The 15,679-nt window shown below is 31.8% G+C and overlaps 3 protein-coding genes across 3 annotated transcripts; 2 read left to right on the top strand and 1 right to left on the bottom strand.

Annotated features, from left to right (window-relative positions):
• Positions 1–4,400: 4,400 nt before the first annotated feature.
• dUTPase (Deoxyuridine triphosphatase) lies at positions 4,401–6,531 on the top strand. The gene is made up of 3 exons (XM_089708204.1): positions 4,401–4,824; positions 5,276–5,412; positions 6,258–6,531. Exons 1-3 carry the CDS (start codon positions 4,721–4,723, stop codon positions 6,458–6,460), a joined length of 444 nt encoding a protein of 147 aa, XP_089564330.1. The 5' UTR covers positions 4,401–4,720; the 3' UTR covers positions 6,461–6,531.
• Positions 6,532–8,314: 1,783 nt separating this feature from the next.
• LOC149479466 (uncharacterized) lies at positions 8,315–11,919 on the top strand. Its single transcript, XM_089708242.1, has one exon. The coding sequence runs from the start codon at positions 8,387–8,389 to the stop codon at positions 11,603–11,605; it is 3,219 nt and encodes a 1,072-aa protein (XP_089564368.1). The 5' UTR covers positions 8,315–8,386; the 3' UTR covers positions 11,606–11,919.
• An 806-nt stretch (positions 11,920–12,725) lies between these two features.
• Positions 12,726–14,603, bottom strand: Ubc6 (ubiquitin conjugating enzyme 6). Its single transcript, XM_089708243.1, has 3 exons — positions 14,325–14,603; positions 13,653–13,938; positions 12,726–13,567 (listed from the first exon to the last, which is right to left on the bottom strand). The coding sequence occupies exons 1-3, from the start codon at positions 14,366–14,368 to the stop codon at positions 13,442–13,444; spliced, it is 456 nt and encodes a 151-aa protein (XP_089564369.1). The 5' UTR covers positions 14,369–14,603; the 3' UTR covers positions 12,726–13,441.
• Between the last annotated feature and the right edge of the window lie 1,076 nt (positions 14,604–15,679).

Raw genomic sequence — 15,679 nt, 5'->3', positions numbered from 1 at the left:
TTGACTGTACTCTATTACCTGATGGTAAATAGTGATGCAGTCTACGAAATGCTTAGATCTCTCAGATGAAAGGACATGCCGGCCTCCTCCTCGTTTGAGTTTGATGAACGATTTCTGTAGCGTTTTGTTTGCGCATAAATGGTACGTCGACTACGAAGGGATGGATCATGGACTTATCATGGAAACCAGTGGCACGTCTAGATGTTCGATGGTGAAACGGTACACCACAGGACATTTTTATATTAAAAAAAAAAATTTTATTACTTGCTACCACATATAATATGTACCTAAGTAAGTTTAATACAAAATTTGCGTAATACTTTCAAAACATTTCAATTTTCAGTCTTTGCTTTTCTAGCTTAACGAATTTAATATCTATGTATAGGAACATCTAATAAAATCGTAGGAAAGTCTAAACTGTACATTGAATTTTTTTTAACAATACTTAATGTGCCGTGATTTACAATAGGTACCGAATTTTTGCAATTGGTGTAAGAAAAGTGTCTTAAAAATATCCGCAAATGGTCATAATCCCACCACTGCTCTGTATTATAAGTAATATAATATAGAGTGTGGCTCAGTGGTGAGAACCTCGGACTACAAATTGATAACCGGCTTATAACGGGTTCGAAACCGGGCGAGCGTGCAGGAAATAAATATATTTTTCAATCTTCGCATGTGATAACACTACCACCACAGCTCGAATGGTGAAGGAAAAGATCGTGAGAAAAACCGACTTGTCGAAGAATCTAAAAAGACGTGTGGCACTCGGGGACTGCCGCGGTAAAGCTATTGCATGCTATGCCTTATGCCTTCAAGCCACACCTCCGCGCCCGTCGGAGTGGGAAGCGTGAGGTTTTTCGTTACTAAATTTCTGGATTCGGTCCCCGCGCTCAAGGCCCGCGATAGAAGCTATGCAATAGCTTAACCTTTTATGGTTCCGAAGCGAGTATGAATATGAGATCCTATAACTACTGAAACTTCACTATCTGTCTGTACGTCTATCCGTCGTCATCGCATGTCCGTCGTTATCTCATGAACCGTGATAGATAGACAGTTGAAATTTTCAAAGATGATATATTTCTATTACTGCTATACAGTTAAATAAAATAAAAATACTTACACTACGTTTTAATTTATTTTTGCATTCATTGAATTAAGGAGCGTATCATCAATATAATATGTAGCGGATATTTACTAGCTCGCTTTTCGAGCAATTTGTGCCTTATTTAGTTAAGCCATGGTCACCTACTTAGAAAGAGACAAGTTGGAAACAAGAAAGCTCTCACTCGAACAGTTTTTTGCACCATGGTGCAACGTCTTTTGTTGGCGCTTAACCTCGTAACGCCCAGATACCTATTAAAAGGCATGCAGCTCGATAGTGGTACCGGCCCAAGCTGTTATCCAACTTTATGACATAAACGCCCACGGTACCTTTTTAAAGGTATCTGACAGTATCTGATTTGAAAACGCCGTAACATTTTAAATTACGCGCCAAATCTAATTACTGTTTTTTATCCGGCTACTGGAAAGTATGTTTTTGTCTATGGTTAAGCAATAGTGCCAATAGAAAAATAAAATATATGTAATTTCCGGCGAAAAGTCTGGCCATCTTGACCTGTGATCTTGACTGACTAGAGGACGTGGTAAGTTCAATCCATGATTATTGATGCAATCTTAGGTTTTTAACTGAGAGTATCTTACTCTGCTTGTTGACAAATAAGTAAATATTATAATTACATTTAGATTTACGCGAAAATAAAGAATATGCGTGTAAAATAACCTCGTAAAATCTGGATACCTTTTAGAAGGTATAAGAGTATTAACATATTATTGGATTTTAAAAGGTATAAGGGAATAAACCACTAATCAATTTGATTTGCCTTTGAAACTTATGATTTAGACCGTTTTCTCCTTCATAATATAAAGTAAATTATTTAGTCTGTTACAGAATATTTTAGTACCTATCCTTTTCAGGTAACCCAATGAGAGATGAGCAAATCGAAGAAGCTTCAGAAGTATTAAATCAGTCAGATATAGAAAAGTATGAACTATTTGGAGATGAGGATTACAACATATAAACCAAAACCAAGAAAGCTCTTCCAGTTCTGAAGAATCTGAAAATAATATTTTTTTATTAAAAACCAACTCTTATTTGCGAAATTATTTAAAATTTCTATAGAAATATATCAATTTACCTACTATCATTCTGATTTTAAAAGGTATATGGGTTGCTATTATATAGTGTTTTTGGGTCCAATTTAGAAACTTGCTAATTTTTGCTTCTGTCATCTGTTGGAAGTGGATTTCTTCTGATAGAAATCCTAAAACACGTGATAAACTAGCCTTTAAAAATAATAAGTACAGAAAATAATGATCATATTGTTCAAAAATTGATATTTTTTTCTCAGATTGTTAGTGTGAGATATCTTTTTGGTCATTAAAATTTTGGAAGACATGTATTAATCCAAATATTTATGTTCATTGTTTTTTGTAATATAAAATAAACCCTTTATTGTCTACCGCTAATCAATAATTTAAAAAATACTAATTTTGCGAAATCGGGTTTTGTAATACATTAAAGCCCATATGCCTAAATAAAGAATAACGAATTTGGGGTTATTTAGTGTCTCAAAACCTTCCACTGACATACATTTACATGCAGAAAAAATCCCACGCTCATACGGAAATAATAAGGCACTTTTTTTAGATTTCATCACCTCCGGGTCCGCACCATGTGAACCTTTTAAAAGGTACTTGGGCTGCAAGCCAATGTTTGGTAAAAATAGCCTGGGCGTTACGAGGTTAAATAATGATGCCAATATCATTTTACTATAATTTCCCATGAGTTGGAGATACGTTGCAGAGATGCGAAAACGGTTATATAGAAAAAAAATGTTGTGTGGTTTTATGAAACCACGGTAAAAGTGAAACTGTTCGAACGGTTCCGAACGATAGTATACCTACTCGGCAGCCGCGATACACGCGACATGCGCTACACAGACCAAAAGGTTTGAGACGATGTAATAAAAGTTTCACTTTAATAAATCCGCTCCTGTTGGTCTTAGCGTAATGATATTATATAGCATAGCCTAAAGTTATCGAGATACGTGGAATTCCATCAACATGAGCAATCCATCAACATCATTCCCGTAAAAGATAAGTAATAACTAGTAATAACTTTATTACTTATATTATTTTTTAATAATTATAGTAATCTAGAGGTAATGTTTTAAGTATATAGGTTATTTCATATTTGTTACACTTATTGGTCTAAGATCAGAATATAAGTCGAAATGCAACGGCGTGATAATAGAATGAGACCAATTTTATAATAAACTAGCTGTTCCCCGCGGTTTCACCCGCATTGCTCAGCTCCTGTTGGTCTTAACGTGATTATATATAGTCTATAGCCTTTCTCGATAAATGGGCTATCTAACACCGAAAGAATTTTTCAAATCGGACCAGTAGTTCCCGAGATTAGCGCGTTCAAACAAACAAACAAACAAACAATCAAACAAACAAACTCTTCAGCTTTATAATATTAGTATAGACTAGCGGTCCGCCCCGGCTTCGCCCGTGGTACATATTTACGTTTTCTATACATAAAAACTATCCTCGTACTTCAAGGAATATAATAAAAAAAGAATTATCGAAATCGGTTCAGCCGTTCTCGAGTTATGCGCTTACCAACACATTTTGCGATTCATAATTATTTATATGAGAAGAAGATTTAGTGTATTAAATGGGTTGACGGGGAAAATCCTGGACAGGATATTTTTAATTAATTAAAAAAAAACATTTTTTTTTTAATTAATTGCAGTATTAACGTAATAAAAAAATATCTTTTATATAAAAATGAATCGCAAAATGTGTTGGTAAGCGCAAAACTCGAGAACGGCTGAACCGATTTCGATAATTATTTTTTTATTATACCTATTCCTTGAAGTACGAGGATGGTTCTTATGTAGAGAAAACGTAATTATGTACCACGGGCGAAGCCGGGGCGGACCGCTAGTTATATATAAAATAAATAATAATAAATTATATACAAAATATTAATAATTGCAGTATTAACATAGGTAATAATAAGGCCACCGTTTGTACACTTTGTTTTCCTCTTACCTGTACTTTATGTGTCTCTATTTCCTTTGTGTGTGCAATAAATAATTAAATAAATAAATAAATAAATAAATAGGCTACTGGCGCCTGGCGGGGACTCTAGCTCTACTTTACTGTTCTGTGAGCTCTACCGTGTAAACTCTATGTAAGCTCTATGTACTACAGCTAATACGCCTCGAATCATTGGTGTGGCAAGTGGCAATACTACTTCTTCTGTCTGTTCTCTGTAGTCTGTGGACACTAGAAGTTAGAACGTCATTTAATATTTTCGCGCCATTTCAATAACAAGTCCACAGAGTACTTTTTTATATAACAAGTCATTTGTGATTTTGGGATTGCGAATTTGGATAGCAGGATTACAGATTTGACTGTTGAGTTAACTAAATTCACTTTAACGGCTACGTTCAGGTTCATCTATATTTCATATTACTTACTCTGTGTACTTAATACATTCCATTATCAGTATTCAGTCTACTACAACGTTTTGTGGGTTTGTGCAAATAACATCAAGCAAAGTTGTTATTTTCAATTTATCCATTATTCGTCAGTTAAAAAGTTTTCCAATATTTTACAAAATATACTATTTGGATTTAGAAGGATGTCATCTAATCCAGAAGTAATTTTAAAATTCACACGTTTAACGGAAAATGCTTTCCCTCCTGTTAAAGGTTCTGAAAAAGCAGCTGGTTACGACTTAAAAAGGTATGTTACTAGTGCTAATGAAGTTAATTTTCTATTTCTGCTACACTCCAGCCAATTTTATTATTATAAAATACATTCTTTTGTTTTCTTGCTCATGCTTTCAATCAAAGGAAAGACGAATTGTGTATGTCTTATCTTTGTATCCAAACTTAATACTTAAATAAAAAAACTTTGCTAATACAAAGACGTGGTTATTCCATTTTGTAATCAGAAGCTGCAATAAATTACTTACTTTTTCTTAACTAGTGATTTCCTAAATATTATTTAAGGATAACGTTAAGATGCAATATTTCAAATGACTTTAAAACCTATAGTTTCATGATGCACCATTCTATTGCACAGTTGCCAATTTATACTACTCTTAATCAAATTCTATATTCTTTTTTATAATTAAAAGTATTTAAGGCAAATACTATTCTTAAAAACTTACATACTCTTAATCTTGTTACAGTGCCTATGATTACATAGTTCCAGCAAGAGGTAAAGAGTTAGTTAAAACAGACTTGCAAATTGAACTTCCATCAGAATGTTATGGACGAGTAGCACCTCGTTCTGGTTTAGCTGTTAAAAATTTCATTGATGTAGGAGGTCAGTATTACACAGACTTATATCAAAATATAGCTGTGCTCCACAGTTTCACCCGCCTTGCTCTGCCCCTGAGTTGGTCTTAGCATCATGATTTATAGCCTATAGCCTTTCTCGATAAATGGTTTCTAACACCGAAATAATTTTTCAAATTGGACCAGTAGTTCCTGAGATTAGCGCGTTAAAACAAACAAACTCTTCAGCTTTATGATATTAGTAGATTAGCTTTTGTCAATGTGTTAGATTATCACCTAAATACATGTGTCTGGAATGAGACAAAAAAAGCTTATGTTATGAATTTGTTTTGTTTGGATTGCTTAGTATATTACTCATTTTGTTCACTAGCTTTCTGCCCGCATAGTCAAAGAAAAACCCAAATAGTTTATGTTCCCTTGGGATTTTCGGGATAAAAACTATTCTATGTGTTAATCAAAGTTACCCTCTATGTGTGTGCCAAATTTCTTGACAGCAGTTTTTGGGTGAAGGAGTAACTAACAAACATACAAGATTAACATTAGGAGGATAGAAGCAGAAGAATTTATTATTTCATTTAAATGTAAAATCAATAACTTTGCAGCTATCTATAGCATAGCATCTATAATGTAGCAATCAGTATTGTGTTGGAGTTTGGACTAAGGTCAGATTTCAAAAAGGAGTAGTGATTTCTAATGGACCAATGTACAAGTGTTATTTATTCAAATTTTTAAGATTTTATGTGATACATACACTACATAATTAAGTTTTAATATTTGCAAAGGCTGGTATAAATAATGATGTTGATGATTATATTTATGTATTCATTCCTTTTTTTTTCTTGCAAGGCCCTAATTTATTTTGTTATTTTTTAGCTGGTGTTATTGATGAGGATTATCGTGGTAATGTTGGTGTGGTTTTATTCAATCATTCTGATCAAGATTTTGTTGTGAAGAAGGGAGATAGAATAGCTCAACTAATATGTGAAAGAATTTACTATCCTAAGTTAGAAGAAGTTGGAGTATTATCGGAAACAAATAGAGGTGATGGAGGATTTGGATCTACTGGAACCCAGTAAAATACAAATTAAAAACACCAAATTTTAGTACTTATAAGTTTCTTATTAATAATAAAAAATATCTGAAAATATATTATGTTTCTCATTGTATCCAAATGCATATACTACCTGTTACTTGTTTCAAAATAATCTGAGACACTGGATATAGTTAAACTTTCTACTGCAGCCGATTGTGCTTCAGTAGGAGATGTGTCTTTTCTTTTGAGAAATGGCCTGAATAAACTCTTCAATTTATTGTCATAGTTAATACCAAAATCGTTTTCTGCCTTTTCAACTTTCCTTTCCAATATCTCGACATTGCTTTGTAATTTATTTATAACTTCACTTAATGTTACAACTTTTTTAGTAAGCACAGTTATCTCATTTCGGTATTTACTAATATCATTTGTAACAGTTGAGCAGCAATCATTATTTTTTATTTTTATCATCTGCAAAACACTAGTCAATTCTTCCAGTCTTGTTATCATATTATCAATTACATCTTGTATTGTTTGAAAATTGCTTGTCAAGTCCAGCTTAAAATATGCAGCATAATCATTCACAACCTCTTCTATCATTGTCTTGAAATTGTTGAAATTATAGCTCAAACTCCAAAATCGGGATATAAATATTCCAGTACACTGACGATTTTATCAATAGTGTCTGTCACAACTTTTGACAAATTCTGAAAGGAAGTTGGTATATAGTGTAAAAATATAAGAAATAATTCCATAGTTTTACTAATCTAGAGCAAAAATAAATTTAATCCTCTCTAAAACATTTGCTCAGTGTTACAGAGACTTACAATCCTTACTTTAAGCAACTGCGACATAAATTTTGCAACTGCATAACCATGACACGATTTAGTGCCCATTTCATAACCGATACATATAATATCGCTTCGAACGAAATGTTGTATAGCTTATAGGTACATATAGGTAATATTTTATAACAATAACTACAATGTTGATACAAAACTAATTCATCACGCGAATAAAACAAAATGGTACTTATTGAATTATATTACAACCATTTACAACCTGTTTTTTTATTAGTCCTACTGTTTAGACTAATAATATTTTTTTATAATGTCAAGGTCTTTTTACAGAATTAATTTTCGTTGTTTTTTTAGCACTATGTACAGTGTACACTATAAAACATCGATGAGCTTTATTATTAAGATAAAAACACACAATAAATAAATAATAATAAATAAATATTCTTTAATATTGTACCTGCTGCAAGTTACTCTGTATAAATTTGCAACTGTGGAACCTTAGGATATTTCTATGATACAAATCCTATTTCTTTAAAGTCTGTGCAGTTAAAGTGTAAAAAATTAAAAATATGACATTATTTTTTATGCCGCCACAGATTTGCGGTTCGCCAACGCGCTGGCTGGCTGGTACTTTATTAGTCCTTTATATTATACAGAACGGCTACATAATAAGGACTATATACTCTTTCTTAGAATTTTTAGAGTACGGTTGGCATCCTTATCGAATAATAACTATGCCCCACAATTTTACCCGCATATATTTTAATTAATCTAATCTAATACCTATATATTATAAAGACGAAAGTTTGTAAGGATGTATGGATGTTGAGGGTAACTTGGATTAACACATAGGATAGTTTTTATCCCGGAAATCCCACGGGAACGGGAACTATGCCGGTTTTCCTTTGCACACGCGGGCGAAGCCGCGGGCGGAAATCTAGTTAGAGTATAATTTTTTTATGTCAGTTATGACCATAGAATATATATTTTTTATTAATGATATGTTTTACAATATCTGTGGATAATGGAAATATAGTCTATATTTTCTTATTACCTGTGATATTGTTTGATGTTTATTTCTCACTCAGTTTTTGACAGTTAATAATTCAGAATTTTGTAGTGTAAAAAATAAAGAAATAATACTATTTAGGTTGGTATTCTAACTTAATATGCTTCCATCGACAGGTTATTTTAAGGGTATTAATTGTCCTTTTTATGACACCGGTCTTTGTGAGAGACCCTACTGTCATTTTCGTCATGTTAAAAAAGATCCTCAAAATGTTAATGGTGACGGCATTGAAAGCGGAGAAATACTTCAGAAATTAGTTTCGGCAGCAGTTCAAAAAGTTTTACGACAGAATGATTCGTCTCTGTTACCCTCCACTTCCCAAAAGACAACGGACGGAGTATTAGATAGTATACATCAATTGCCCGTAAAAGCTACATATAGTCCAACGCCAATATCAGAATTAAATAAAATTAATAACGAATTAGAAGCAGAAGAAGCTGTTGAGAAAAAGCGGAGACATATTCCCGTACCATACACTCCACGAAAACCAGCTGCGTTACAAATTAAAAGACCAATTGACACAAATGGTTCTAAATTATATGTCGCCCCGGTTATTCAGTATACGCCTGGATCTGAATCTGCACAGTTAGACCCCTATACCCCAAAAGGTACTGTAGAATCAAATGAAAAATACAAACCAGGGACTGAAGCCAAAATTCAAGAATACTTACCTAATGAAACTAACAACACAAACACATCTTCAAATAAACATAACTATGTTCCATCAGATAAATATACAACTAAAAGTAAAATAATAGAATATAAACCTACAAATGTGACCAAAAATGTTGAATTACCTGTAATTAAATATCAACCTACACCTAAGTCATTAGTTCCATGTTTTTCAAGTGATGAAGAAGAACCAGATCTCAAAAAACAAAAAATTTCTAATGACCTGAATGGCTTTGATGATTTAGGACCTGAGTTTGATATATTAGATCAAATTTTAGATGAAGAAAATACAAAAGATGAAGCTAAACCAAAAGAAAAACCTAATGATTGTAAAGAAAATAAAAGTGATAAAAATAGAGAAAATGTAAGTAAATTAAATACTCATAAAAATGACAAAATAAAGTCAGGTGAAAAGGATTCAAAACAAAAAGATTCAAAGCAAAACGATAAACAAGATAAAAAGTACAAAGATACAGGCCGTAAATCAAGTCACAAAAGCTCTCATTCAGATAAAAGCAAGGAAAAGATAAAGAAAGAAGATAAATCAAATAAAAAATCACATTCTAGTTCCAAATCATCTGAACATCATTCAAAATCTTCATCATCCGATAAGAGATCAAAACATTCAAAGAGTTCTTCAAGGCATAATGAAAAAGATATTAAATCCTCAAAGGAAAGCAAAGAAGACACAAAAAAGTCAGAAAAACACCACAAATCTCATAAAAGATCCAAAGAAAATAAAGATAATAGTAAAAGAAAGAAAAGAGAAAAATCTGCTTCTAGAAGTATATCAGAAAATGATAATGATCATTGTGATGGCTTGGAGCTATTAGAATCTGAAGTAATGTCTGAGTCAGACGAAGAAACAATAGCAGAAGAATGTAAAAGAATTTTTGAGGAATATGTACCGGAATCAAAACCAAAAAATGACCAAGAAAATTGTAAACAAGAAGCACCTGCAGAAAGTGAAGAATACATACCAACAAAAAAGAGAATTTCCAGAACAGTAGATAAGAATATAAAGGTTTTGGCTAGGGCTCCAGTTAAACCGGATTTCAAACTTAATGCAGCGCAAGCAATGGCTGAAAGATTATCCAAAGTGAAACAATTTCATGTGTCTAAAAATGAACAGGAGCAAAAAAATATTCCGGTTAGTAATATAATTTCTAAACCAGAAAGCTCATTACAATTCTCAACTCCAACAAGTTCAAAAATTCGCATAGCTCATGTACCATATGCATCAACATTATTAACAGCTAAGAAAACAATGACTAGTAATAATGTAACAAAGCCTATCAGTCAACCTTCTACAAGTTTTACTTCGATACAAACTGTTAAAAAGGGGGTACAAAGGGTTGCACATGTCCCTAATGACAAGTTTATAGATAGACCAGGTGTTTTAGAACCCTTAGGATCCAAGATTCCTGCAAACATACGATCTACTTATTTGAACTTAATGATAGATCAAACTCTAAAAATATATTTATCATCTGTAGATGCTTATGCAAGAGCCCAACATGAAGAATTGACAAGCAGTAAAAAATGCAGTACAGTACCAATTTATAAAAATTCTGCTGTACTTGCTATAAGTAGGTTAAAGAAAGAAATACTGGAATGCAATGGTGTAAAGAAATCAGGAATGGATTGTGCTACATTACAAAAAATGCCAAATGCTATGGAGAAATCAAACTCTGCTGGATCATGGAGTATTGAAAGTAGAAGTAAAAAAACATATGACGACAGAGCACAATATACTGGAGCCAAACTTTACAATAATATTAAAAAATGGATTCTGACAGAAGAGCAGCTAAGGGAAAATGGCTTTCCACGTCCCCATGAAAATGGTGAAAAGGGCAGGGCAATTATATATGGACAAAATAAACAAAAACCACCAAAAGGCTTTATCAGAACTTGTTGTAGGTGTAAGAAAGATTATACAGTGAATAAAAAGGGATTTCCTTCTGTTAAAGAAGAATGTATATATCATCCCAATAATAAATATAGAGTAAGGGGTGAAGTTCGATATCAATGCTGTAGCCAAGATGGAACTTCAGATGGGTGCTGCATTGCTGAAAGTCATGTGTATGAATATGTAGATTTTGAAAATCTGAAAGGATATGTAAAAACTCTTCCTCCAGAAAAAGAGATGGATGATTACGGTGTTTATTCTTTAGATTGTGAAATGTGTTATACAACTCAAGGCTTGGACTTGACTCGAGTGACAGTTATCAATTCCTCATGTAAAGTAATATATGAAACGCTAATAAAACCACTTCATCCAATTATTGATTACAACACAAGGTACTCGGGTATAACAGAAGAGCAAATGTCTCATGTTAAAACTACATTACTTGAAGTGCAAGCTACTTTACTCACAATGTTTAATAGTAAAACAATTTTAATAGGACATAGTCTAGAATCCGATTTCAAAGCACTTAAATTAATTCATGACACAGTTATAGATACAAGTGTATTATTTCCACATAAAATGGGACCTCCATACAAAAGGGCCTTAAGAAATTTATCTTCTGAATATTTAAAAAAAATAATTCAAAACTCTGTAGATGGTCATGACAGTGCAGAAGATGCTACTGTTTGTATGGAGCTTTTACACTTTAAGCTAAAAGAGGACCTTAAAACTAGATGATTTTATTTAATTTTTTCTTTAACAGGAATCTGGATCCTTGACTTTTATAATATTTTTTTCCCAAGATAGTTAAAACAGGTTAATTGAGATTAAGATTACCTAATGGATTTCTCACAGATTTGTGATGAACTGTTATACCTATTTAATTTTTTGTAAATGGTGAATCTTTTATTTGAGAGCACTATATTTAAGAATATAGTTATGTATTCTCATGTTAAAATACCTTTTTATCTATTTATTAAAGCAATATAATATTTAACTTAACATTTAAGGGTATATTGTAAGAATAATTCTTTTATAAAATATTTTTTTAAATCCTATAGTTTTATTGCAAGACACAGCCTTGTAATGTAATACCATTTTAGTGTTCAAATATTCATATTCTTCAAGTGTTTTTATGCAAATTTGGAGCCATAATTTGATTTTGTTCGATTCGCAGATCTTGGATTTTGAAAATATATCAAATCAAAATTTCTTTATTTCAGGACACATCCTAACCTGCATAATATTAAAAATGCGAAAGTTTGTTAGGTGTGGTTAGGATGGATGGACGTTTGTTACTCTTTCACGCAAATACTTCTGAACCGATTACAATGAATTTGGTACGTATCCCCGCAATCCTACAGAAACTATGCGGGTTTTTCTATGAAAACGCGGGCGAAGCCGCGGGTGGAGATCTAGTTTTTTTTTATAATAATTTTAGGTTGCATGCATTTTAGTGAATTAGCACAACCATAAAATATTATCAAGTAAAATAATAAAATAAAAATAGATTACCTACTTAAATATGTTTCTTAACTTGGTTAAAAACCTTGTTCACATTGACTCAATACGGTATTTAACCTGTACGTAGGTTAACACCATAATTTGTATTCATAATGAAGATTCTAATTATTTTATTGCAGTCTAATAGACACATTTTCCTGAGGTACCTAACTCAAAAGTACTGGTTTATCGTGATTCAAGGACTGATTGCAAATAGGCAGTGCAGTTTTCGAAGAAAATTACAAATAATTAAAACAATTGAAAATATATCAAATGAGTTATAATTTAATTGAAGTGTTAGCTTAAAGTGTTATTTTGTTTTGAGTTGTTAGGTTAAATATTAAAATACAGACAATAAATAGTAAGAGTGTATTTAGTAAATGTAAACAATATAAAACACTTGTACTCAGTTCAGTAAACATAAAAAAACAATTTGAAAAGAAAAATTCAAGACTTCAGAAATTGTTATAATAGATTTATTGCAATCCAACAATTTACTTATAAATATATTATCAGTGAGAGTAACAAAAAAAAAATACATATTGTATGATGAGTAGTGAGAAAGTAAACAATTTTTAAAACACATGAGAAAATTAATTAATGAAATTCTTATCAGATTATTAAATTAACAGTAAGAATGATTGATGAAAACGTAAATTTAACTAAAAATCTGATTTACAAAGGTCTCTAATAAAATTTATTATCTCCTGTATCTAAAGTATGAAATGGTGTTTACTTTTTATACCATTTATTTGCAGTTATTGCCTATTTTATATGGTTACATTTTGCAGTATTGATTACTATGATTCTACAATGAGAATAAAACATTAAAAGTGAAATACATAATGCTATATTTTATTCCTACTAACATTTAGATTTTATGGGAACTCTTATACCAAAAAATTATGTATATTTATTATTCCTGCCCAGGCTAAAGTAGCAGTAATGGTACATTTGGTAATGGTAATTGTTATTTTACACACTTGTCCCAATGAATAACAGTTTCAGCCCATATTGAGTAGAGCATTTTTATTATTTGATATAGGGGCCCAAGCTCCCATGCGCGCCTTGTTAATCAATAAATGATTGTTCTACACATGCTTTGACCCGCTTTTCATATTCTCTCCTATTCTCTTTATAAAGTTGGGCAGCCATTGAATTTGCTGGAGAATTTGGGTTGGGGTCACTTAATAATGACTGAAAAGAAATTGAATGATGTATTAAATTGTTTTGTAAAAAAATATAAATGAAGTAATCATAATAAATAATTTATTTGTATTACCTGTATAGAAGTTAAAATTGCTGAAACATCATAAGTAGGACTCCATCTGTTTTGCAATATGTCTAAACATATACCTCCATCAGCATAGACATTAGGATGAAACATTTTAGATACAAAACGAACTGTGGGGGGTTTGTTTGGATATTCTTCAGTAAATTCAATAGTTAATTTAAATGTACCATCCTCAAATGGAGTGTCATGAGGTCCGAATATAACAGCATTCCAGATCATAATATTATTATCAGTTGGGGCTCCTGAAACACCAGTTGGTGGATCTTCTTGAAGGCTGAAAATATGAATTCATTACTGAGACATATGTTTGTTTTATAATAAACTGTATGTTTCAAGATCTTGTGACAATTAATGTCTAAAACCTTTTAATGAGGTCATAATTCTTTTGTTACGAAAACACTCGTAACTGTACATTTGATTTCGTTCAAAATATCTGAATCATAAATGCGATCGAAGGTGACGCATTATTCTGTTTATAGCACAAACGTTACATGCAGAAATAAAAAGATTAATATCAAAATCGATTCCTGGTGCATGAATATGTAGAACAAAATAGAAAATCAATGTATGTGGCAAAGATAATTTTGATGAAAAGAAAATAGCTATATACTTTAACTTTACAAATTCTTAAGGAAAACACTACTTTAAAATATAACAAACCGTTTAAAATCCCTCATAAGACGTCGTCTGGCAGGAGTTGACATTTTGATTTCACAAAATTATATCACTTCACGATGAAGCAAAACAGTTTATTCTAATCAGTCGAGATTTATAGTACTTCATGCGATTGATTTCTCACTATATGTTTATGTTAAAGCTTCGTCTTTGTTGTTTGATTGTACCGATTTTTCTCGTCTCCACTAGAGAAAAGGTTGTCAGTATGACCATGAATTCAGCAAAAAAAACGAGCCATGATCACTGCGATGCAAAAACGTCACTAATAAATTGCTAGTTGTAAAAAATATGAATCATAGACCAACTGAAAGCCTTTTCTCTGTTTTGGATAAATATATTAAACATCACATTGTGATCTAAAAGCACATCACATTTTTTCATTCTTCAAAGCTAAGGCATTATTTTAATATCTCATCAAATATAGCTATAGACATAGCAAATACAGTTTTAAAAAATTTAATATAATGTAGGTGTTGTAATTGTAGATTGTGTCATTATTATGGGTATCTAATTAATTTTAAATATGTATTTAATTTTCTTGAACTTACTAATATTCATTTATAATTAATATTAATTAATAACACAGATTAATAATTAGTACAAGTTAATTGCCAGGTAAGAAAAAAATAATTTGGAAAATCCAAAAGTGCACGCCTCATAATTTTTAAAGTGAAACTTTTATTACATCGTCTCAAACTTTTTGGTCTGTGTAGCGCATGTCGCGTGTATCGCGTCTGCCGAGTAGGTATACCTACTCGGCAGCCGACCGACACGCGACATGCGCTACACAAAGCAGTGTTCGGAACCGTTCGAACAGTTTCACTTTTACCGTGGTTTCATAAAACCACACAACATTTTTATTTTTTAATAAATATTTATTAATTATTATTTTTGTTTATTTAATAACAATTAAACCACATCGAATCAGACCCTGAAAAATGAAAGGGTTCTATTCCTGAGCATACTCAAGCGTAAGAGAAAAAAAAAGACTCGATTAGTAAAGTATTTCGGTCGCTATCGTGTTAACAAGAAAAAGGATCCGCACATACAGACACACGGACGTCCAAGACAGAACTTTTTTAAACTGTTTTTTAACTAGTTTAAATAACAAAAATGACATCAAAAATATCATGAACGTTAAAAATAGTGTTTTTTCTTAATATGTGTGTGTATGTATTATCTTACAAGTGCAATGTATGATACATAAAGACATTTTAAGTTTGAAAAATCAGATGTTTTGCGCGAAGTGACAGTAGTACCCACCTCAACGCTTCGCTTATGAGGCGTGCAATAATAACGACAAATCATTGATTTTAAGAGCGAGCGCGCACGAGCAACTT

This window comes from Colias philodice, chromosome 20, assembly GCF_061535455.1.
Source record: "Colias philodice isolate Cphi_HAF_F1 chromosome 20, ilColPhil1 Martin Lab GWU primary, whole genome shotgun sequence".
NCBI classification, from domain to species: domain Eukaryota; kingdom Metazoa; phylum Arthropoda; class Insecta; order Lepidoptera; family Pieridae; genus Colias; species Colias philodice.
Note: the sequence above shows the minus strand (reverse complement) of the source record. Positions and strands in the feature narration are given on the sequence as shown.

Coding starts and splice junctions, on each gene's coding strand:
- dUTPase (XM_089708204.1), top strand. CDS start 4,721: ATGTCATCTAATCCAGAAGTAATTTTAAAATTCACACGTTTAACGGAA. Junction 4,825..5,275: donor GCTGGTTACGACTTAAAAAG/GTATGTTACTAG, acceptor ATCTTGTTACAG/TGCCTATGATTACATAGTTC. Junction 5,413..6,257: donor AAATTTCATTGATGTAGGAG/GTCAGTATTACA, acceptor GTTATTTTTTAG/CTGGTGTTATTGATGAGGAT.
- LOC149479466 (XM_089708242.1), top strand. CDS start 8,387: ATGCTTCCATCGACAGGTTATTTTAAGGGTATTAATTGTCCTTTTTAT.
- Ubc6 (XM_089708243.1), bottom strand. CDS start 14,368: ATGTCAACTCCTGCCAGACGACGTCTTATGAGGGATTTTAAACG. Junction 13,939..14,324: donor CTTATGAGGGATTTTAAACG/GTTTGTTATATT, acceptor TCATATTTTCAG/CCTTCAAGAAGATCCACCAA. Junction 13,568..13,652: donor CAATTTTAACTTCTATACAG/GTAATACAAATA, acceptor ATTTCTTTTCAG/TCATTATTAAGTGACCCCAA.